Source organism: Chionomys nivalis, chromosome 12 (genome assembly GCF_950005125.1).
Source record: "Chionomys nivalis chromosome 12, mChiNiv1.1, whole genome shotgun sequence".
In the NCBI taxonomy this organism is placed as follows: Eukaryota; Metazoa; Chordata; class Mammalia; order Rodentia; family Cricetidae; genus Chionomys; species Chionomys nivalis.
In genome coordinates, this window is record NC_080097.1 from 36,606,435 (window position 1) to 36,629,643 (window position 23,209).

General features: G+C 45.2%; 1 protein-coding gene across 2 annotated transcripts in view; it reads right to left on the reverse strand.

Moving 5' to 3' along the window:
• Enox1 (ecto-NOX disulfide-thiol exchanger 1) overlaps positions 1 to 23,209 on the reverse strand; it is a 561,234-nt gene that overhangs the window by 71,566 nt on the left and 466,459 nt on the right. For both annotated transcript variants that reach the window (XM_057786570.1, XM_057786569.1), the window contains exon 13: positions 5,692 to 5,876. In XM_057786570.1, the coding sequence (XP_057642553.1) occupies positions 5,692 to 5,876 (185 nt within the window). The remainder of the gene's footprint in view (positions 1 to 5,691; positions 5,877 to 23,209) is intronic.

Below are 23,209 nucleotides of genomic sequence, written 5' to 3' on the forward strand. Positions count from 1 at the left end.
CAATCACCATTAATCATACACAGTTTGCCATCATCAGCTTTAATGGCATCCCGTTGGGTTCCTGAATATTTATCAGTCCTCTCAGTTGTCACACACAGGCTTCTTAAATGAAGGAAGGATGAGGAAACCTACTGCCTGGGAACCTAGTGAAAAGTTGACTAGACATTTTTGATGAAAATCCTACACAATCTGAATGCAACGTACAGAGAAAGCAAGGTGAAACAGAGCTTCTTCTCTGCTGGTCAGGGCTTACAATACTCTTACCCATCTGAGAATTCTACGAACTATCATACCAACCTGCCAGGTAAGATGTAACCAATGATATAAAAATGGCAAAACTATTTGGGGAGTAACCCACAATTCCCTGGTTGGACCTGAGGCCCACTCTACTCTCACTACTACTGTAAACCCGGTCCAAAGCCACCACTGAAGAGGCCTTAGTCCCTGGTGGTGAGCCAAAGACTTCTGATTAGCTGAACTGACACAGCATCAAAATACCTTCTAAATACACGGACTTTCAAAGAGACTTAATCAGAGAAGTTTCTCCACACAGAAAACAGGTGAATACAAAGACTCACGGCTACACAGATGCTGAGAATGAGGACCTAACTAAAACATTTAGAGTGCCCCTTAACACTCGGGGAACACTATGGAAGAGGGGACAGAAAAAAATGTACAAGTCAGAAGACAGGGAGAAGGGTGTGTAGTTCCATCTTCTAAGCATAGCACAGGTATTATAACCATTAACCCATAGCAACTGTGCCCATGGGTACTGGGCCTAGGAAAGTCTGCCCTGCTCCGCAATTGGTTATGAATGGACAAGGGGCTCATGGGCCCTACCACTTATGCTGATCCAGTGGCAACTAACAGATTCTGAGAGACGGAGAGGCATAGGATCCAGATGCATACCCACTGGCAACCCTACCAGGCTTTGGTTAGTCCTAAACCCAGGATCACAAGGATGGCCCACAGTTAAACTCTTTGGGGTACAAAACAAAACCCAATGAATATTAGAAAGAAGGTTTTTGTTTGTTTGTTTGTTTTTTTTTAATGAAGGGAACAGCTGATAAAGATAGGAGGGACATAGGAATGGGAGAGGGAGAGAGCAACCAAATATATTACACACATTATACAATTGTGAAAGAACAATTAATAATAAACATCTGATTTTTAAGATTATGTTTAAGACTATGGTCTTTTGGACTATGCTCATGAATAGAAATAAAAGTACTATCTAAATTTAGTTATGAATCAGCCACAAGTCACTTCCATCCATTTGCCACAGTGGTCAAGAGTGACCAAACAATGTTGATTGACAAGGACACAAAACACCTGGAATACTCTTGCAGTCTCATGGGAATTCATTGGGTACAATCACCCTGGAAAAACACAACGGCATTGTCTTAAGGATGTTTTCTGTGCCATCCCAATCATAGATAGTCAACCAAGTGAAACTGGAAAGTTTGTCTATTAATACCAAATCTGTGCGTATTTACCCCAAAGGGCAAACGCCACAGATGCCTGTGAACCAGTGACCAGATGTAACCTGCATCTTTCCCTCACAACAGAATTCTGCTCAGTAGGAAATGGGACAAAGGGCAGAGCGAAGCAGAGGAACTCTAGATGCAGGCTGAGTGAAAGCAGCCAGTCTTAACAGGCTGCGAACTGGAAGATCCTGGAAATAGGAAACTGTTAAGTGTAGATTTCAGTTCAGTGGACGCTAGAGGTAGGTCTGAAATAAAAGGAGCCTGAAGGAAAGGCTATGGGGATGAATGACATATTGATGGCCATGTGAGGCTTACATGATTGGATGCATTCGTCAGCATTCAGAACAAAATGCATCTACAGGAGAAATTTTATTTTGCTAGACCTAACAAAGCAGCTCAGTGTAGCAATCTGAAGATGAACTGAGCTTATAATGTTTATTCTTTATTTGTATACCTAAAGATATAAATGAAAGTAAAAAATGGCACTAACCTTCTGAGCCTTCCTGCAGACGGAGGCTAACTTAATTGCTGTCATATGGCTTGGTAAAGGCGATCATGTTACCATGGCTACAAGCTGTTATTTCCTCAGGTATGAAATGTCTAATATTATTAAATTATGACTCATGTGTGGTGTAGAGTCAAACTGAGAAACAACAGGACAAAGTCACCCTAAGGCTTTTTGTGTTTAAGAACTCTGCTTCATAATGTTTTTCTCACAAACACGTAAGAAATGGAGTGACGTTGGTCAACACATTGGCAAGGGCTTAAAGGAGGAAAAAAACCCAGAAACTTCTGGCTAAACTTGAAGACAATTCTAAAAATTGTCTGTCATTTAATACTCTTTATTATGGAGTGTGCATGTTGTGGCTACAGTAGTGCTCTCAAATGTGGATAAATTACAGAAATCACATATCAGAGTTTGTTATGGTTTGAATCTTGTAAATTCTCAAAATGCTGGTGATGCTGAAGGTCTGAATACTATAAGGGTCTGATGTCAGAAGGTGCATCTTTTAAGTGGGGCCTGCTAGAAGGATTTCGGTCATTGAGATGTGCCCTTGAATTGGGGAGATTGGTAGCCCATCTCCTTATTTTCTCCTTTGCTTCCTGCTGTCTAAAAGTGATCAGTTCTATTTCCTCACACCCTCCTCTCATTGTCATTTTACATAGTCACAGGCCCAGGAACAACACGACCGATTGATCATGCACAAAGTCGTCTGAATCCACTGGCAAAACCCTACGTTTCCAAGTCCGTTTTTCTCAGGTATTTGCTACAATGGCGAATTGACTGTGTGTTTTAACATCTGTGAGGATTCTTTGTGGTGAGATTCAGATGAGCTAGCTGTAGTAACTTATTCCCATAAGACAGAACATGCTAGAAGTAAGAACCTTTAAAAGCATGCACATTTTAAACACGGCTTGCCTCCGAGTAGCCATGCACCTGCTTAACAACCAATAACAATGAAAACCACTGGAAAGCCACGGGCAAAGTGCTTCTCTGTACTCAGGAAGCCTCACCTGCACGGCATGCTGATGCAGTGCTGACCCTTCCTGCCTTATTCTTTAGGATGCCATGAATCTCACACAACCCAGAGCTCCACAGGGACCACATTGTTCTTGCCTCTTAGCCCTGGTCCTTCCATCCTTTACTCAACACATACCGACTGCCATGCACTTGTAATGATGCTTCAGACATTCCATCCCCTCTGTATACGGAAGTGTTAGTTTTCTGAACCACAGAATGTGAGCTTATTTGGAAAAGGGGTCACTGCAAACATGGTTAGCAACAGTGAAGTCAAACTGGAGGAGGGTGGACTCCTAACCTGGCATGAGCTGTGTTCTTAGGAAAAGCAGAAATCCGGACACAAGGAGAACATCATATAAAACCAAAGCAGAGGGCAGGGAAATGTGTTTACAAACGAAGGAAAGACCCGACTGCCTGCAATTTCCCAGCAACTTGGAAGACTTGTCTTCTCACAGCCCTGGAAGGAGCCAACCTTATTGATGCCTACATCTCGAACCTGTAACCCGCAGGAGGCGAGGTGCCATTTTTGATGTTGAATTCAAACCAAAGTACACGAACGAACAAGCCTTCCTGTTAAAATACATTTCCTATCAACAGAGCAATCGTGTAAATGAGACTATCAGCAATGGTCCCCTGGAGGACTAAGGATTCCCGACATTGCCCTTTGAGGAGAAGATGCATGGTGTGTGTTTCCGTGCTGAGACCCCAGCAGGTGTCTCCCCGGTGTAGCAGAACAATCTTGCACACTGCGACAAGCCTCAAGGTTTTATCTACTTTTAAAGAAATTAGAGACATCTTTTCTGGAGGAAAAGAGGGCCTGCTGCCTGAAGTGTGGCAGCTGTCGCAGACTGTCATCACGCTCTCTGGGGGAAGGGACAGATCAACATGCTAGCAGGCCCCATCCCTGCGCCTCATTGGGGCGTATGGACAACCCCAGGAACCTCACACAACAGCTGTTCTAGCCGCCTTCCAAGTGCAGGGACCTGAGCAATGACTGCAGTGACATTTTCCTGGCTGGCTCTGACCTCCGGAGCTCACTGATTAGTTTAACACACGCTGAGAACATCAGCCAGTTAGGACTCAGAGCCAGGACTCAAAAACATGGCTTTAAAATGGCAAGAGATGTTTAAGACATTGTCTCTCTGACCTGACCATTGCTCACTTCACAACATGCTAACCTTTTTAAAATTTATTTAGTTTTTCTCCTTCCTTCTCAGTTACTGTTCCTGGTCTGTCTCATTCTTCTGTGGCAGCCACTCCTAACGCATTTGTAGGCAGTTCATGCTCCTGATTTAAGAAAGAGCAGCCAGTAGGAATGCGGGAAATCCAGCAAGCACTCTATTCACTGTGGTCAAACTCCCCATCAACCTAATTGCTTTCTGTGGTGTGAACAAAGGCAATCCTTCCCCCTACCCCCAGAAAGCATCGGTTGGTTTTGTATAATTAAAGGAGTGATTAAAAGGTGCCCTATGTAATGGTAATAATTTATGCTCTATTATTTTCAGTTAACTCAAAGACCCCATATGCCTGGAGAACATTATCAACTGATGTATACAGATATACATCCATCTGTGATTTTTGTCTTATCCTGTTTCCCTAACTGTCTCTACTTGGGTTTTCCTCTCTCCCTATTTTCCATGGCACATGCTCCTCCTTTGGTCCTTAGACCACAGCTACTACCTCCTTTCTAATGACAGCAACAAATCCTACAGAGCCCACAGAGCTTTAGATGGAGCATGGCCCAACTGTGGTCTGAGAGTCCCCAACGAAAGCACAGCTTTTCATTCCCATAGCAGTGTGGCCCCATTGCAGGACTCATTCATTCTATTGGCAATCACTTTGTGTGTGCATGTGTGTGTGCTCCTGTACATGTATGCTGCTGCATGTGCATGTGTGTGTGTGCTCCTGTACATGTATACTGCTGCATGTGCGTGTGTGTGTGCTCCTGTACATGTATGCTGTACCACATTCATGCATGTGGCGGCCACATGTCTATTTTTAGTATCATTCCTCGGGCACTATTCACCTTGATTGTCTGAGACAGGATCCAGCCAATTAGGCTAGGCTTGGGGGTCAGCAAGCCCCAGGGCTGCACCTGTCTGTGCCTCCCAGTGCTGGGACTGTAAATGTAATCCTGCCAGCACACTCGGCTTTCTACATTGGTTTTGGGGATTGAATTCAGGTCATCAGGCTTGCCTGGTGAGTGCTTCACAGATGGAGTCATCTCTCTGGACTCGACGATCAATACTTAACCCTAAGACTAGACCCTAAGAACAACCCAGACATAGAAAGAATATGGTTTGTATTGATGATGATCTTGAAAACAAACAAAAAAATCGAACACATGACTTTCGTAAAGATCAGCTGTCAATCTTTGAACTTAAAACTCCTTTAAGTATAGAACACAAGAATTGACCACATAGCATGGACACACACACACACACCAACTTTTAACCTCTCTAATTTCCGCCCTTTATTTCCTATCCTCGGGGTAATTCTCACAGACCTTGTTGGCTGGCTTTTCCAGAGTCTAGCTTTCTCACTGCCTTCAGCATTCTCCTTGGCTATGGACTTAGCTTTTTGGTCATCCTTTCTCCTCTTCCCCCTTTCTGGCCAACAGCTGTCTTTCATCCCCACGGAAGTGCACCCAGGCCCATCCTCTCAGCACCATGTGATCGGTACCTGCTGCATGCCTTGCATGGTTTGCTGGAGGAATTGGAGCTGCTGGTCCTTGGTGAGGTTTTCTTCTGTTCGGAAGAGCTGTTCTTTCTCTTGCTTCAGTAGCTCCACCTCGTTTCTGTAGGCGTCCAGTTGCCACCGGAGACTATCATTCTCCTCTTTGAGGGCATAGGCCTGAGCAGCCAGGGCTGAATGAGAAACAGAAGTTGGGAGAGTCACCTTCCTGCCCAGATTGAGGCATCATTTGGTGGGAAGGAAAGTCTCGCGTAAACTGGGATTCAAATCAACTCGGAAGTTAAACTCCGATCACTGTATCTCAGGGCTCTTTGTTTAATAGTTGGTGTGGATCACTTTAGGAATTGATTCTGTAGGGTGGGCACCCCTACTAGACAAATACTGTGAGCAACAGCCCCAGAATCTGTTTAATCTATTCAAGTTTTCCTATCTTATCTACGAATGTTTCCAGAGAGCATAGGCCTCATCCCTCAAAACTCCTGCCTCTTGACCTCTCCCCACAGCCCTGGACACCTTCCCATAAGCCTGTCTGCCATGCCCAGTGCTGAGGATGCTCAGAACTCTTGGCAAGCACCATATCTGCTGTGTGACTGTCCTCTCTCGGGCTGTACGACGCCTCGGCCTCTTGAACTACTTCTTTCTCTCAACTAAGCAGCTGTTTCACAGGCTGAGGCACGCAGCAGCCTCCCAGGGGAGGGGGGAACCACTCTGCACAATGCTCCTTCTTGCTCTATTGCCGGGACAAACTGCACAGATTGTTTTCTCTAACTGCTATCAGAATGGAAACCTAGTTCCACCTGTTTTGCCGAAAGATTAAAATTCTTTTTTTCCCTGCAAGGCTGAGTGCCTGCTCTGCTCCTCCCTGAAACCTGAAAGTCTCAGTATGTTGATGCAGATTTAATTTGTATAATCTCCCATCTCCTCACAGAAAAATCAAGGCAGTGTGCTCAGGGTCTTACAAACCTCAAGGCTCCAGAAACATCTAACACCGAGTGATAGGGTGGTGTGAGCAAAGACAGGATTGGAATCTCTTGCCCTGCTTCCATCTTCATGCTGTGGGAGCTTTGCAACATAACAACAGCATGCTGGGCACTCCCACTGGTAAGGGCCCTGGATCAGGGGTTTCTTTATAAAAACTAGCCCCATCTGAGTCACCCCATCAGGCCCAGATGGGAGTCTACTGAGTCCTATTTCAGCAGGTGATGGCCATATGAGACACGAGAAATCCATCATTGGTTTGGTCAGAGTAACTGAGACAGATCACAAACCGGGCCTTTAGTCATTCAGCCTTGCTCTAACCGACACTGCTCCGTCGGTTCATGAGTTTGATCCTTAACAACTGTTCAGAAACTGCGTCTCCCACATACTCTCCATGCAGCAGCCTACTCTTTCTCTCCCCTTACGGAAAAGCCACGGTTTACTTTGGACAGGAAGAGAATAGTAAAGTAACACTTGCAAGGCTCGCTGCTAGAAGTGTCTCCACGGATTTGACTTATGGTACGTAAAGGTATAGAGCCCCCTGAGTTCAGGTCCATGTTCCACCTGCCCTTTGCCATGACCTAGGGCCAGAACGAGGTCAGCTAGCTACCTGTAGGCTTCACGGCACAGTTGATAACCACAGAGCGAACATCAAACCATGTTAATAATAGCTTTACAGTTAAGTGTTATACAGTATTCCACTTAGCAAAAAACGAAAATCTATATATAGTTCACACTGAAATACTAATCAAATAGAACATGCAATTAACCAGAATATTCCCAGTGTAAAGCCATTAGGGATCAACTAGTCAACAAGCATTTACTGCATACTTCCTTATACCTAAGTCTGTCTGGGCACCTTAGATCACAAAAGAGAACACAGAATAGATCACTTTTCACAAGTCTATTGAAATAAAAAGCCAGGTGGTGCTGGCACACACCTTTAATCCCAGCACTCGGGAGGCAGAGACAGGAGGATCTCTGTGAGTTCGAGGTCAGTATGGTCTACAGAGTGAGTTCCAGGATAGGCTCCAAAGCTACACAGAGAAACCCTGTCTCAAAACGACCAAATAAATAAATAAATAAATACTGGCACACTGAAAAGAAACTAATGAATTCAAAGGGTGAAAGGGGTAGAATGATGTTTTGCATAAAATAGGTACTCAATAAATTTTGGTTGAATGAATAAATAAGCAACTTAGTATCAAGGTATATGACAAGGGAATCTACCCTAGAGGGGTTGGACAAATGAAGGAGACAACAGATTGCTAGAAACGTGTGTTTTGGAAGATGAAAACCCTAGAAGAGGGGAAGGATCACTCGGGAGCAAGACCATAAGCAAAGGCCCCGGCAGTGACCACGAGAGGGAGGCTGTTCTGGACAGTAATGAGAGACACTCGCTTACAAAGGCAAATGTCTGCCTAGAAGCAGTGGGCAAGAGGTGGAGCCTGTGAGGGAATGGGGGCATTGAGACCCAAGGGGGTGAGACGCGCTGAAGGTGTTTGGGGTAACGGAAGGGTGAGATGAGATTGGTGATTTAGGAGGATTAGTCCGGTGATGGTGCATGGAATGAACTGGAGGCTGAAGAGAACAAATAAAGGGAACTCGGTTTGGTGTATCTGGGTGTGTAAAGCCCAGGAGCAGGTGCTTTTACACTTCCCACAGATGTATAAAATCAGAAAATAACCCAGGAGCCTGGGTTAGTGCTTTCTAACATCGTGCAGTCGAATCTCAGATCGCGCCTGCCCTGAGCAGCCAGCTCACTGCTCCAAAGGCAAGGGCATTGAGGCCTCATCCAGAAGACGGATGCTGTAACGGGGTAGAACCACCGAGGATGCAAACGATGAAGAAAGTGTTGGCACTACACAAGCACATTACCACATTTAGTGGCATTCAAAGACACTTAAGTCATTTCCTTGGGAAGCTCTATTTGGCCCCTTTTCAATTCAGGGTGGCATTTTTATTATCATAACTGATAGCAGGTGTTTGTGAAGAAATCGATTAGTATGCAGGGATGAAAATTACGTTTTCCAAATGAATTGCAGAGTCTGCAAGATATCTTGAAATCTGTGTAGCAAAATGCAAGCAGCTATAAAGCATGTGCCAGCAGCATTATTTTAATAAATCATCTGAACATAAATACATACAGAAAAAGTTCCACCCATTATTTTAGGGTTTGTCCTATTAGCCTATGGAGTGGTCCAGCTGAGAGTCCTGATTCTTGGTTAAGTCATGACCATTGTGCCTGGCAAGCAGACTATGGTGTTGGGTGCACTCCTGGGACAGGAATGCAAGATCATTGCGTTTGAAAAGAGAGGGAAGGAAAGGAAACGGCTGTACCTTTCCCCACCCCACAATAAATTAATACCACCACCAACTGCGTCACCTTCTTTATAATTAGGGCACGTAACTGATTTATCTTCCTGATTAAACAATTTCAGGCTTAATATTTACAAAAAACAAACTTGGTCATACCCGTGGTGGCAAAGTAGTTATTTCCTAAAGGGTGAGAAATTGGGCATTGACTCCACTTAACTTTAGGTAACCTATTTCTTGTCAGAAAACGTTATTCAGAGTTTTGCGGTGGCCCCAGACGTGTGACCCCTTTGACAAGGGTGCCTGGCGGAGGCTGTGTTGTGTTCCTTGGACTAGAACTTGGAGAGAAACAAAATCTTAATACTGCCTGTCAATTTTGGTGTGTTAGAAACCCAGAAACTTGAAAGGTCAACTCATTTTTCTTCTTTTCTGCTTTATTTTTTTTTTTTTCTGGGACACTGCACTAAATTAAACAGTCTTGAGAAATGTGTCACCAAGGTTCTACAGTAAAAGCCACCTTAAGAGACTGCAAGAAATCCACTATTCAAATTAGGGTAAGGATTAAAATGAATATCTACCTCTGAATCAAAACATCCATACAATGTGCTGTGTTCCAATACATTGGAGATCTGTAGGAAGAGCCATCCATGTGGGTCACCAAATTTCAGCATTCAAGCGAATCTGACACAATACCCGGCTTGTAAAGTATACTGAACACAACCTAACCAACCGCTGGCAACTTTAAAGGTACCACCGAATCTAGTGAGACCTGGATTATTACCAGTTACTCCTCAAACCCACTACTTATTGAGAAATCAAGGCAAGGAGCCATATTATATACAATTTAAGAAGGGTAAAGCTGACAGATACACGCGTGTATTCTTACTTGCTGAGTACTTTAGAAAATTCTAGACACTGGGACTGTCTGAAGCAAAAGAGCAGTTGAAAACATTGGGCAAATCCCACTAAGCAAAACTGCACTGCATTTGGAAGATGAGCACTGAACTAGTAAAACTTGTGAAGTGACACTGGAGTGTAAGAACTGATGTAGAGATTACAGTGCATTGCTAAGGAAAAGACTTAAAGGTATTACACGGTATCTCATTGTATCCTTTACCAGATTCTATATAAACTATTATTTTCTATATTAATTATGGTCAAAGTGACCTCCTCCTCCATTGCCTGTATTACTTACTGGGTTTCCATGGGAACAGATAATGGCATGCTTAGCTTCTTTAAGTAAATAATCTGGTGAAAGCCTTGAAATCTCTATCTTACCAGCCTGAGCCAGCCTCAGAAAAATAATTAGCAATATATGAAAAATGTAAGTTATTTTGGGTTATGTCCCAGTAAGCTGACAGTGTGTTAATATCTTTTTCATGCTCAGGCAAGATGTAACTAAATAATAAAATGCTTTAACATATTGTTGCTAGCAATATTTGCATTTCTCTGGAACTGTTCGTCTTTGTGTCTTTGGGGAATGCTGTGTTTAACATTCTCTCTTGACTTTGCCAGTTGTACTCCTGGGATGCTGGGAGGATGTGGTTAAACTGTGTATTTCTTTCCCATGTACAAAGACAGTCTTTTCCTCAGGACTTCACTAGGTGCTGTCCAGGCAGGTAATTGTCCTTATATACAAGGGGGTAAGGGGAAGCTGAAGGCCTCGGAAGATAATCCTACAATATCTCAGAGCCTTCAGGGCCTCCCTCTGTTACAACTTTGCCTTCTGATGTCTTAAGGGCTGTAGCTAAGACTCAGTGACCTGGGGACTCTTTTATAGGTCTATCTGCTGCTCTGTGTAAATCTTCTTGTGGGGTAACCAAGATCCCCATTCGCTGGACTATGGCAGAGACCATAATGCTGTGCACCCAAAAAGTCATGCTTAAGGCAAGAGCTGACCACAGCAGGAAGTGTGCACTGGACTGGTTCTTAGCAGCAGAATGCAAGCCAGGACCCTCCATGCCTTCTGCACAGTTTCTAATGCTCTTCGTGCCTCTGAGATCGTTGTGATAAAAAAATGCCCCCCCTTTATTTTTGTAAGCCATGGAAATCAGGACCTTATAAGGCCTCCAGGGTTACATTAACCTGATGCTCTTCAAATATTAGTTCCTATTAGAATTTCCTGGTAGGCTGATTGAAACAACTATTTTTAGGTCCTCTGCCAGGCCTGGAGTTTGGAGTAGCCTGGCCTGAAGGTTGGACACACCAGGTTGCTGGGTGGTGCTGACGGACTGATGCTGAGACCACATCTGGAAGCTCCCGTTCTTTCCACTCCATTTCCTGAGCTAGCCTGGGTTATTCTGTTTGACTCCTTTGGAAGGAATGGCATACCTGGCCAGCCACTCTGGTTGTATTCCTTGGTTAATTCCACATGTCCCCTGCCCCTTTCACACCTGTGAAAGCTCAGCCCTACCCAACATCCTCGGCTCCCCTCTAGCAGTTGGGGGACACTTGGACAAAAGCTACGGTCACCATTCTGTTTTCCTGCCACGTCTCCCCCAAATAACTGCAGTAGCTACAGTCAGAGTAAGAGTGGTAAGTACAACTTTCAGGACTGGGTCCTTGGTGGTAGAATACTTGCCTTCTCCTCATGAGGCCCTACGTTCAGAACTGCCAATGCGGCCACCACCACTACACTATCAGAAGAAGAAAAAAAATCACCCCACCCAAATCCGAAGCCAAACATGAAAACTGAACACAGCATCTGCACAGCCTTCACTCCCTCCCACCCTCACAAGAGTGTGATACCGTGGATATGTTTATCGAGTCTATTTTACAGGTGACGGGACTAAGTGACCCTGAGGTGACACAGCTGGTTAACGGTACAGACTGTGGCCCAACAGGTACCCAAGAGCCAGCTACATGCTGCAGTCTGAGAAGGGGGTGGGGGTGGGAGTCCGGACTGAAGTGGGTTGTTTGCGGTGGAGATCAAGTAGTCCGTTCTGGCTGTTTGGGGAGAGTTCAGCTGCAGAGGCTCAGCTACAAAAGCAGAGGGGATGACCCTGGTCTAAAATAAACCCATTTTCCACAGGAGAAATTGATCTCATTCCTCTGCAGTCCAGAGCCCTGACACAGATCACGTGGGGACCCCTTTTTATGCCCTCTATCCTCTAGGATGGCTCAGGGATGCTTACTGCCTCTGAGATCATGGAGTATAAGTTGTTAATGCGGCTCCCTTAATTGTGCCAGAGACCAATGCTGAATCCTGGCTCCTTAAGTAACCCGAAGGTGATAAACATTGCCTGTTCATTGGAACTCACCCATCTGCTCCCTCTGTCTGTGCCTCCAGTGAGAGAAGAGGGGGCAGAAGATGATCTTCCAGAAGCTCTGAGCTCCCAACGGTCTGTTCCCTGGTCTACTGTTGGTGGCAGATGAGGACCAGAGAAAAACACCAAACACCTCAATGAAGGCCTGGACCCTGGGGACGTTGTCTCTGCCCATGCCTCCTGGTGGCCAGGCACAGAGCTGGGGGCATAGTGGGATATCTGCCAAAAAACCCAATCTTTTTGCTACTGAGCCTCTTAAAGGAGGCAGCGGAGTACAATTGGTCTGCTCAATAACACCTGTATTCCCACTGAAGCAGCACGCGTCCTCAAATTGCTCACGGAAATTCCTTATGCTACGCTTTTGCAGGATTATTATTATTACGACTTAGCATTGACATAACATTTTATGTTTGCAGTGCGCATTATCGTCTGCACATTAGCTATTATTAGGGAGAGCTAAACAGAAGCACAAGGCAGTGTCTATTCCATCTTTGTGTGAGGCCGGCGGAATAAGGGTAATTTGAGGAGTGCAGGTAAACAGAGCCTGGCATTATGGCGGCTTAAATGTGAGCCTGGAGGTGCAAGCGGCAGCAGGTGACTCAGGAAAGACGTCCTCTGTCCCTTCCCATCTTGGCTCTTCCTAATGAAGACGCCTGCAGCCGGGGTAGGCCCATGCGGCGTGGCTGGGCTCCTGACCTGCTGCGGCTCGGCCTGTATCAGCTTTTACCACTCTTCCAATTACCCTGTCCCCCTCCACGACCTCACTTACCCCTTTTTCCTCAGAGGAAAACAAGCAAAAGGGAACAGGCCGTGCTGACTTCCAACAGCAGGCAAAGTCCACTGTCACCAACACTGACCTATGTGTTCTCAGGTCCAAGCAAACTTTGGAGTCCTCAGGGCGAGAGAAGGGGTGACGACAGGAAACCCAGCTGAGTGCCACTCTGGGCTAAGCTGAGACAGGGTTGCCCAAGGGCGTAGGGCACTCACCCTAATCCATCTTACCTCAGAGGCTAGCATGAAGGAGAGTCTGAGGAGAAGTCAGTGAGCTCGGCTCTTTCCACAGTGGGTGGTGACACGTGTGTGTGAGTGCGCGCATGTGCGTGAGGGGGCAGTGGGGAGGTTGTTGCTTGAGAGTGCTGGGGAGGAAGCGGAAGTGACGTAGGAGAAAATAGTGCAGAAGTAGAAACTTAAGGACTCAGTGGCTTCCAGGGGGTACCATGGCCAGAGGCTCTCAGCTCGCGGGTCGTGACCTCCTTGACAAACCTCTATCTCCAAAAATATTTGCATTACAATCCACAACAGTGGCAAAATTACAGTTATAAAGTAGCAATGAAGATAATTTTACGGTGGGGGGGGTCACCACAGCATGAGGAACCATATTAAATGATCACAACATTAGGAAGGATGAGATCACTGGCCTAGGCAGATAGACGGGCAAGGCCAGTAGAAGAAGGGACAGGCTTTCCTAACAGTCTGCTGGGCATGGATAGAAGCCGTCGCTCCTCCAACTCACAGCAGCCTCCCTTAGCAGATGGTCACTGAACGTTCCTCATGACTTTCCCCCCTAAAAGGCATTATTTTTCTTTTCTTGATGCATGTATCACTCACACACACACACACACACACACACACACACACACAAATGGTGATGATATAGTAATAATAATAATGATGTTGATACCATTTTCTGAGGAGCACACACATCCTGCCCTGGGCAGCCCACCAGCCCTCAGTGCCTTTTCTTAAGCTCTGCTTTCTGAACCTGATCTCTCTGACTCAACCCAATCCAGCTGCACCCATGCTTTGAGAAGGGAAGTCCACTCTCCACATGCAATCTCACCTCAACTTGCTTCAGAGCGGCCTCTCACTCTCCTCCTCTGCGGGGAGCTGTCTGTCACCGGGTGTGGCAGGGTCGGAGGAGCAGACCTTAACGTGACCTACAGATGGCTGTGCCAGTCTTTCATTAGGTTTCGGCATCTAATCTCTTTTAGTTCCTCCTAAAGGCATCTCTGTCAGGGAAAGAGCCTTGTCCCAGCTTTAGTCCCTGGGCATGGCCCTCCAGGCATCTCTGTAGTCTGAAATGCTCCTACATTTCCTCAACCCCTTTCCTGTTCTACTCCGGATGCTGCTTACTGCCTCCCCTGAGACTGTGACTGGGCACTTCCACGAATCCTCCAGGCTGCCTCCATCCTTCCGATCCCCACGCCCTGTCCTGTAATACTCTTCTTAGCCGCTATCTTTCCCATCGTGGCTGCCTCGTGGTTCTCACAGAGGTCAGGTTGAACTTTTAGAACTAATCACGCTTGAACCTCAGCCTTTGGCCTGGCTTCGACCACAGGAGAGGAGGTCCCTCAGGTAGGCAAGCTCTTTCCGGGTTGGTTACAGGCTACAAAGACGTGACTCCCCAGAAACTGCCTGGCACGCCTGCTTCCTCTCTGACCACCAACATGGGAGAATGGTCTTGGCTGTGCAGCAGGAACCCTGGCTGGACCAGCCCTTCCCGCTTCCCTCTTCAAGTGACCCTTCCTACGCTAATCAGTGTATACTCACTGTGCCTGCTGCAGGCAATTTCTTCAGCAGGGCCTTGCAAGCTAGAATAACATCACTTCCTCTCCGTTCTCTTTCCTTTAGCCCAGTCACTTCCTGTCCATCACACGTTGACCTTTGACCTTGGTTTTAGTCTCTTTCGTATTGTTACCTTGTCTGTTCTTCCTTCCCTCCTATAACGAAGAACCACCAACCCTCATGTTATGGGCCCTCTCTCCACCCTCTGTACCTCAGAATCACCTGGGGAGTGTTTTGGAAACAGATGACTGGTCATTATCCCAGGGCACGGGTAGGTCCCCAGGTGATCCTTCTGAGTAGCTCAGAACGGTACGCTCACTCATACCATCTGTGTGTACCTGCCACTGTTGTTCTCCACTGCAGAGCGAGGTATTTTCAACTTGCCATAAATCCTTTCATCGATTCTTCCCTGTAACCTTATTAAGGAGACTAAGCATGGGCGCACGCTGCCTTTAAGAAAGCTGGTGGCTGGAGAGGAGACACTGTCAGGCAAGTTGTCCCAGAAACAACACTAAGCTGCATCTAGGAGTCTGGCTTGGTGTGGCTCGGTTATTTCTCCACGCTGGTCAGCACTTCACTGGGGAGGCCAGTGCTCAGTCTCACAGGTTCCTTTCTCCACAGCTCTACTGTTTTCACACCTGAATAACGTTGTCTTCAAAACAGCTCCTGGAGGCGTCTGGCCATCTTTCAGCTCAGGAGGAGGCCCAGGGCAGCTTCTCAGAATGCCAGGCATTTCATCCACACAGATGGCTCTGGTTCCACCCTTCTAACAACAGACTTATTTCTACACTGGAGTTCTCCAGAAGCCTGATTTGGGCAACTTAGAGTCCATCTTTTCTGAGCCCTTGAGCAGGAAAAAGTAGCATGCGCTTTATAAACTGTCTGCATGGCTAAATTATAGCGGTTCCTGCCCCCTCCCATGGGGAGAGAAGTTCAGACATTAGGACCTTTTCTATATTGGGTAGGATAACCTTCCTCACATCTTCGCTCAGCCAGGTTTTTGCTTTGCTCATTAAGGTGATTTGAGTTTCTGACGAGTATGATTTCCAGGTACCAAGTTTTTATTCTCACCAGCGGCTCCTCACAAAGGCCCTGCATATGCTGAATCCCCCGTTCAGGGCTATTAATCACACACTGAATGCTCTGAAATGGCACTACCTTTTTTCTAATTGAGAAATAGAGCTGTTTGGGCAAGTTTATTAGGTGACCTTGATTAAATTAAAGGGGTCAGGGATGGAACAGGCTTCAAGCCCATCATCAATGATATTTTTTTTTAAAAAAAGACTTCCTTCTAATTAAGCAGAAATTAGCATGAAATATTTTGTTTCTGAAAGGTTAAAAGAATTCCTCGGAGGAGGCAGTTCTCTTGTTACTTGCTTCTTATTGAACTCGAGAGAGAAAGTGCTGTGGAGAGCTTTCTATAAAGCACTTTGTTAACACAGGGCTGATGATCTGGCATCAGTTATAATATTCCTTAGGAGCCTAAATGTTACATAGCAGGGGTTGGGAAAAAACGTCTAGTTAAAATGTTAATTTCTATTAAAAAGTCCCCAGGACCTTGGGGTGGGAGGTTCTTCTGTGTATGTGTTGCTTTCATTGGTTAATGAATAAAGAAGCTGGCTTGGCCTGTGATAGGACAAAACAGAGCTTGGTGTGTGTGGGGGGACTAAACTGAATGCTGGGAGAAAGAAGGCAGAGTCAACAGAGACACCATGTAGCCTCTACCAGGGACAGAAGTATTAGAACCTTGCCAGTAGGCCACGAGCCTCGTGGTAAAATATAAAATAATGGAAATGGGTTAATTCTGTATGTAAGAGCTAGCTAGCAATATGCTTAAATGATTGGTCAAGCAGTAATTTAAATAATACAGTTTCTGTATGATTATTTCGGAAGTCTGAGTGGCCGGGAAATGAATGAGCAGCCTCCCCAATAGGACCTAACAACTTTCACTAGCAAAATAATAACAAAATAAAATAAAGATATATTTTTCATCTGCAGTAATTTCAACCTTGTTCTAATTTCAAACAATACCATTCTTTCTCTTAGCTTTGTCCTTTACCTATCCATATTTCCCCATGATTTAATAACCTGAAAGGGTGTTTCATTCTTTCTGCCCTAAAGAGTTACACACGAGTCTCTGATACACAATGAGGAAAGCTCAACTCCATAGGGAAGAGCGAAGTAGCCTGGGGGACCAGCTAGTGTCTCTAAGGAGCAGTGGCTGTGAGAGAAACTGCAAACTTCTCTGTACCTCCATACTGCTGTTCCTACCAATACTGGATCTCAGTGGGCATGGGCTTCATGAAGGAGGGAGGCGCCAATAGATTTGAGAAGGACAAGGGGAGGGGACAGGATGAACTTCAGTCGGTAAAGTGCTTGCCTGGTAAGCCCGAGGCCCTGAATTGGATCTCCCAGAACCTACGTTAAAGGAATCAAGCCAGGTATCACAGCACAGGCTTGTGACCCCTGCTGCCCTGTGGGAGATAGAGACAGTTGGATCCTTGGATCCCACCAGCTGGCCAACCAGTCCAGCCTACTGGGTGAGTTTTAGGCTAGCAGATGAGAGGGTGGGCCAGCAAACCTAAAAGGTGCCTGCGAAACCATAGCCAAGGATGTCCTCTGGCCTCCCACATGCACACATATACAGACACAGGGTTGGGGGAGGGGGACTTTGAAGCTTGATACCAAGTCTCAGACTTGGGGCAAATATCTCAGGGTCCTTATCTGAAAAATGTGAAAACATTGTGAAGTATAGGGAAATTATAGTCTTTGTTTTCATGTTTGACTCCAAATCAAGAACAAAAATATCCCCCAAGTGATGTGAAATAAGTTCTTCCTAGCTGTAGCTTCTTGTCTATCCAAAGATCCCCCATTCGCCTACTGTGTGCAATGCTGGGAATTCTGCAGGGCAAAGGGCCCTATGTGGGGCATGGGGAGAGACTCTCACACCTCAGACGTGCTCACCCTGTTGGCTTAAAGCACACAAAAGTTTCTCTCAGACTCACAGAGCTGAGATGAACTGTCATTTTTCAGAGTCTCTCATCTCTCACCATTCTTTATAGCAAGGGTTCCCTGCTGGCTTCAGGCAGTAACTGAGTGCACAGCAAGTGAAGGCTATCCTTAGCAAAGGCTATCCTTGGCAAAGGCTATCCTAGGCAAAGGAGGACATAACAGGCTGTAAGGCTTCTTAGAATTTATGAGCAATGCTTTCACTTCAGGGACCGAGTCTTAATTAGTCTTACACGACTTTAGTAATTTCCCCTTTAATCTGGCACTTCCAGACAAAAGCCATGGTCCCAGACACACTGTAATGATCCAGTGGATGTTGTTCAATTTTGTCACTGCTTTGTATTGTGACAATGCTTCAGATAATCACAGAGGCCAAGAGCTAAGGCCAGGGAAAGGGATGGTTTTAGGAATTATGCAAACTGTACTAGAAGAATTGGTATGAAGATAAAAATAGAAACCGATTGGTAAGTCACTAAGAGAAGAATATAAGTTCTCATCCTGTCCCCAAAAGACTAGCCAAATATGATACAGATTGAGTCCTACAACTTATAATTACAATAACTCAAGAAGGTCCACTATTGACTTTTTATATTTATTAAGTAATTCCACTTATTACTGGGGGTACAAAAACTCAATTTTGGTCCTTATTGAACTCAGAATATTGAGGAAGGAAAACATATTGCTTGTAGTGTCTCTTCCAGAGCCAACCTTCCCTGGGTGTGGGAAGTGCAGTGAGATTGATATTGTCCTGCATGTTCTCCCTCAGACTTCTATTTCAAAGATGTATTTAGAGGCATATCTTATAAAGGAAAGCCCTGGGAACAGGGAAACAGGGAGAGGCACTTCAGTAAGTCCTGAAATTAGATGTTGAGCCAATACACTGATAGTCTTGTGGGCTCTCGCGGGCCCTGGGGGTGCAAAGAAAATAGGGGATACCATGGGAAGTCAAAGGGCTGATATTGCAGCTTAGATCAATCATTTACTGTGCTCATGTTCAGAGAGAAGGATCCCTATTTTTCTCTTTATCACTTTGGAGAGCTGGGTAACAGAGGACACTGGCTGCAACTGTGTGCATGGTTCATCCACTCACATCCTGACACTTCTTCAAACTGTTTCTTCTTTCTGTCTATACCCATAGAGCAGGTGCTCTTTAAGGAAATATCTTTCAACCAGAAGACAGATTGTGCAAGTTTTCTGAATATTTTTGTTGGAGTTGACTTAAAAGCAGTTTCCTGGGTGCACCTTTACTATGCAACACTTGCTAACATCCTAAGGTTCCTTACACTGCCAGCACCCAGCTGACTTACCATTGCAGGATTCATTTTTGCTACAGGTTTGGTGTCTGTGTAAACCAATGTTAGCGGAGAGGGGGGCTTGGACTTTAAGGCTGCTGAAATTAATATGTGTTCCATCATCTTTTATCATGTTCACCTTTTCATAGCAACTATATTATTCACATTTTTTTTAAGAGAACTTGGAAGCTTTTTCTCATCATCTGCAGCTGTTCTATGTACTCTTCTTTCTGAAAGCTATACCCTCACACCCAGCCAGATGTGATGTCTGGCTAACTTTTAATGGTACAGAATTTTAAACTTAATGTTCCTCATGTTCATTACATATGTACACTGCTCTACAACTGTAGGCATTTTGGAAATACACAAAGAAGGAAAAATAAAAATCATTTATAATAAAAAAAATCAAATTATCATCTTTTACAGACACACTCTAAATATTTTTACTTATTTCCTTATAGCTCTCCTCCTAACATATATATTTTGCATGTACACTTATGTAAGAACACATTTGGGATTAGTCACATATGTAATTTTGTAAACGCTTTTATCACTTGGCAACCACACTGAGAACCTTTGATTGTGCCATTTAAAAATCTCTACAACATGATTCTTTTTCCAAATCTGATGAGATGTATCACTAAACAATACTCTACTGCAGTGTGTACCTAATAGTACAGTGAGATATTTAAACGTTTCGAAAGTAATGCTGGGAAATGAAAATGTATATAACCGCTTTGAGATGCAATGGCCACTTGCCCCAAGTGTAAACCCAGAAGCTGTAGAATCAGAAAGGACTCACCGTGGAACATGCATTGTCCAGTCTGAAGCACTGCAGTTAACATGTCAGCAACTGTGGCCCCAGAGAAGATTCTCTCTGCTCCCCTGCTAGTGGTTAGAGTTTAAATAAAAAAAATTTCTTCCTTAAAAACTTCTCAGGAGATTTTATACATTGTGTCCTGAAATCAGGATGCCCCAGTTCTGAACACATTGTTTGTTCCAAGTCTCAAAACTACTCAATCGGCACAAGAGAAGCATCTCGGAGCCATAGGAAAGCATAATATGATAACAACTTGCAGGCTGCTTTAAGCATCAATTCCCAGGACTTCTAATTACAAGATAAACATGCAATGGAAAATGGAATTTCTGAAAATGAGAGAGGAAACAATGACTTTTTTCAGGTTCCTTTTTCCATTAGTGTGTGGCTATCTGATCGGGATGATGTCTGGCCAGGGTCTCCTTTTCTGTTAGTGTGTGGCTACCCGATGGGGATAATGTCTGGCCAGGGTTTCCTTTTCCATTAGTGTGTGGCTATCTGATCGGGATAGTGTCTGGCCAGGGTCTCCTTTTCCATTAGTGTGTGGCTACCTGATCAAGATGATGTCTGGCCAGGGTCTAATAGCTTGACGCCACCGAGTGTGCTTAGATGAACAATGAGATATAAAAACATGAGGATAAGGACATCGATGCCCATCGGCAGTATATCATGGTGCTAAGATGTTAGCAGCAGCTATGTTGTAATATGGTTTGATATTGATTCTCTTGGCCAGTGTCCCACTTTGACAGCCTTAGAGACACACTTTAAAACTTGAGACGGAGAGACATGGAAGAAAATCAACGGGTAAGAACTTTTCATTAGTAACTGGCCCTCATATCTAGGGCTTCTCAGCCATGCTCACATTTAATGGATCTGAAACATGGTCTTGGAGGGCTGTCTCTGTAATTAGGCCTCAAGAACCTCAGGTGTGCACTCATGGTAGCCTCAGCTCCCAGTGATTTGTGAGAAAGAGCCACGAGCCAACAAGGAAAACAGACTTGCTCTGCATTTCTTAAGTCATTAACAAAGCAGAAGGCTTTTAAAAACGTGTTGTATAAGCAGGCCTGTCTAAAACCAAATAATGTAAAATTATCTCTATTGAGCTTTACAAAATACATTGAAATAGATAGTTCTGCTACTCAGAAGGGCAAAAGATGAGAAATCCAAACTTTCCCTCTCGCACTGCAACAGCCATATTTTCTGCTACATTCGCCATCCTTAGGTACTTCCTTCCTTCAGAGGCTGTATTTTGTTTTTATATGAGAAGTAGGTTTGCTCTGAAACCATGCTAGCTGTCTTTCAAGGGTAGGGCAGTGAGCTAACATGCTGAAAGTATCTTCTGAGAGCATCTACTGAAATCACAGGCGAGCAAGCCCTTGACAGCACACAGCAGCAGCGTTGAGAACAAGTTCCCTTTTCATGGTCAGGCATGCCTCTGTATCGCTTGCAGAGAAAAGGCGGAAACCAGTTAAGGCAAGGCGATGGAGTCCCATGCTTAGCAAAACAAGAGACACTTATAAACTCACCTGGAGCCTGCCATCTAACCCCTTCCAGGATTAGTCTGCTAGCTTTTTCCAGAAGTCGTGAAGACTACCCTTAAACTCCAACAACAGTGTGCTAATTTTGCTCCAACTCGAGCAGAAAAACATATTTTAACATCCTGTCAGGACGAGATGCTAAGAGTGTCGATAAAATGACACTCCAGTAAATGTAAATTTAGACTGCTGTTACAGGCCCCTGCCTGGCTCCAGGAGGTGTTAGGTTGCTATAGTATTTGCCATAGCAACTTCGCATCTTATTACATAAATATTCCCTCGGTGTCCTTCGAGCCCGCTAAGGAAACTGGGGAGTCTCAGTGAGCCTTAACATAGCGAGATGCTCCCAGCCACAGGGAGCCGAAAAATATTGGGGTACTGTATGCAAGAGGTGAGGCTGAGACACCCCCGCCCCCGTTGTCTGAATCCTTCATAGTCAAGCCCTCCTTGGCTCTCCCTTTCAAACAATGATTTAGAGATACTCACTCCCTTCTTCCACCTGGTAGGTAGCCAGTAGCCCAAGCCTTCTGCAGGGTCCAGAAGGTCTCACTCTCAGCCTTGCAGAGCCCCTGTGCGTTTTGTACATGCACCTGGGGGTGGCATAGGGGAAGCCATCCATCTCATCGAGGGAGCCTTCCTGGCTCCAGGCAGAGCATAGCTGTTGGACCCTAACCAGGGGTCCACTGAGTTTTTAAGGAAGGGCAGCAAAGCAGCGGAGTTTTGGGGAGACCCTTAGATGATCACCTCGACACAGGCGATCTCAAAAACACAGGGCGATTTTACAGGAAGTAGTCGATTATGGAAAGTTTGCTCATTATGAGGAAAGTCAGGAGTCAACTGTGGTATTATTGTTGGCTTCCGCAGAATAGTAAGGGCATAAATTTACAGTAGGATCAAGAATGTATAATCCAGATACATAGGGCCTGTCTGGGCAGCAGGAGGGCTTCCATCAGAAAAGGCTCCTCATCTACAGGGTCCATTTAATAGCATCTGTCTCCAAGTATTTAACAGGGAAATCAATTTTCAAGGAGAAATAGTTTTTATATTTTTTAAAGAAGTCTGTCTATTATGGCAGGGAATTGTAACTGTACATAAAATCAGGGAACTGAAAAATTGACCTCAAACCAACATTTATTTGAAGTCCGTTGGTAAGATTTGCACAGTGTATAAAAACAAAGTAAAACTATTCCCTGGTCGGCCCTAGATTCCCGGAAGACACACAGCTGAGGCCGAAAGGCGAGGGCTTGTCTTTGGTTCCGGGGTCCTTCCTAAAGAGACGCTGCTGCTCTCAGGGGATGTCCGAGGCTGTCAGGACATGAGAAAGCAGCTTGTCCTAGCCTAGGCTTCTACTCAATGCTGTCCCTGCCTTGGGGAGCATGGGCCCTGGCATGCAGCTACCAACTGAGCCTGCCCACTTTCCACAGCAGACACCTCTTGTTCTGTCAGGCGCTAAACCTCTGTGGATAGCTGCCCCAGAGCACAGTTCAGGCCTCTCTCTCCCTCTCTCTCAAGAGACCCTTAGGCAAGCTTCCTTCGGCACAGACATTTTTAGTCCGCTGAAGGACTCTAGTTTGGTATTTAGTAACTCCTGTGCCTGGCTGGTGCAGAGCCTATGGTGAGCCTCTTCTCAGACTCCCAGTGGGGGCATCCCCACTGGGCTTTCAGAACCTAATTATGAGGGGAATTTGGTAACAGAAAATCAGAGATAATCTTGGAACTCAAGAAATC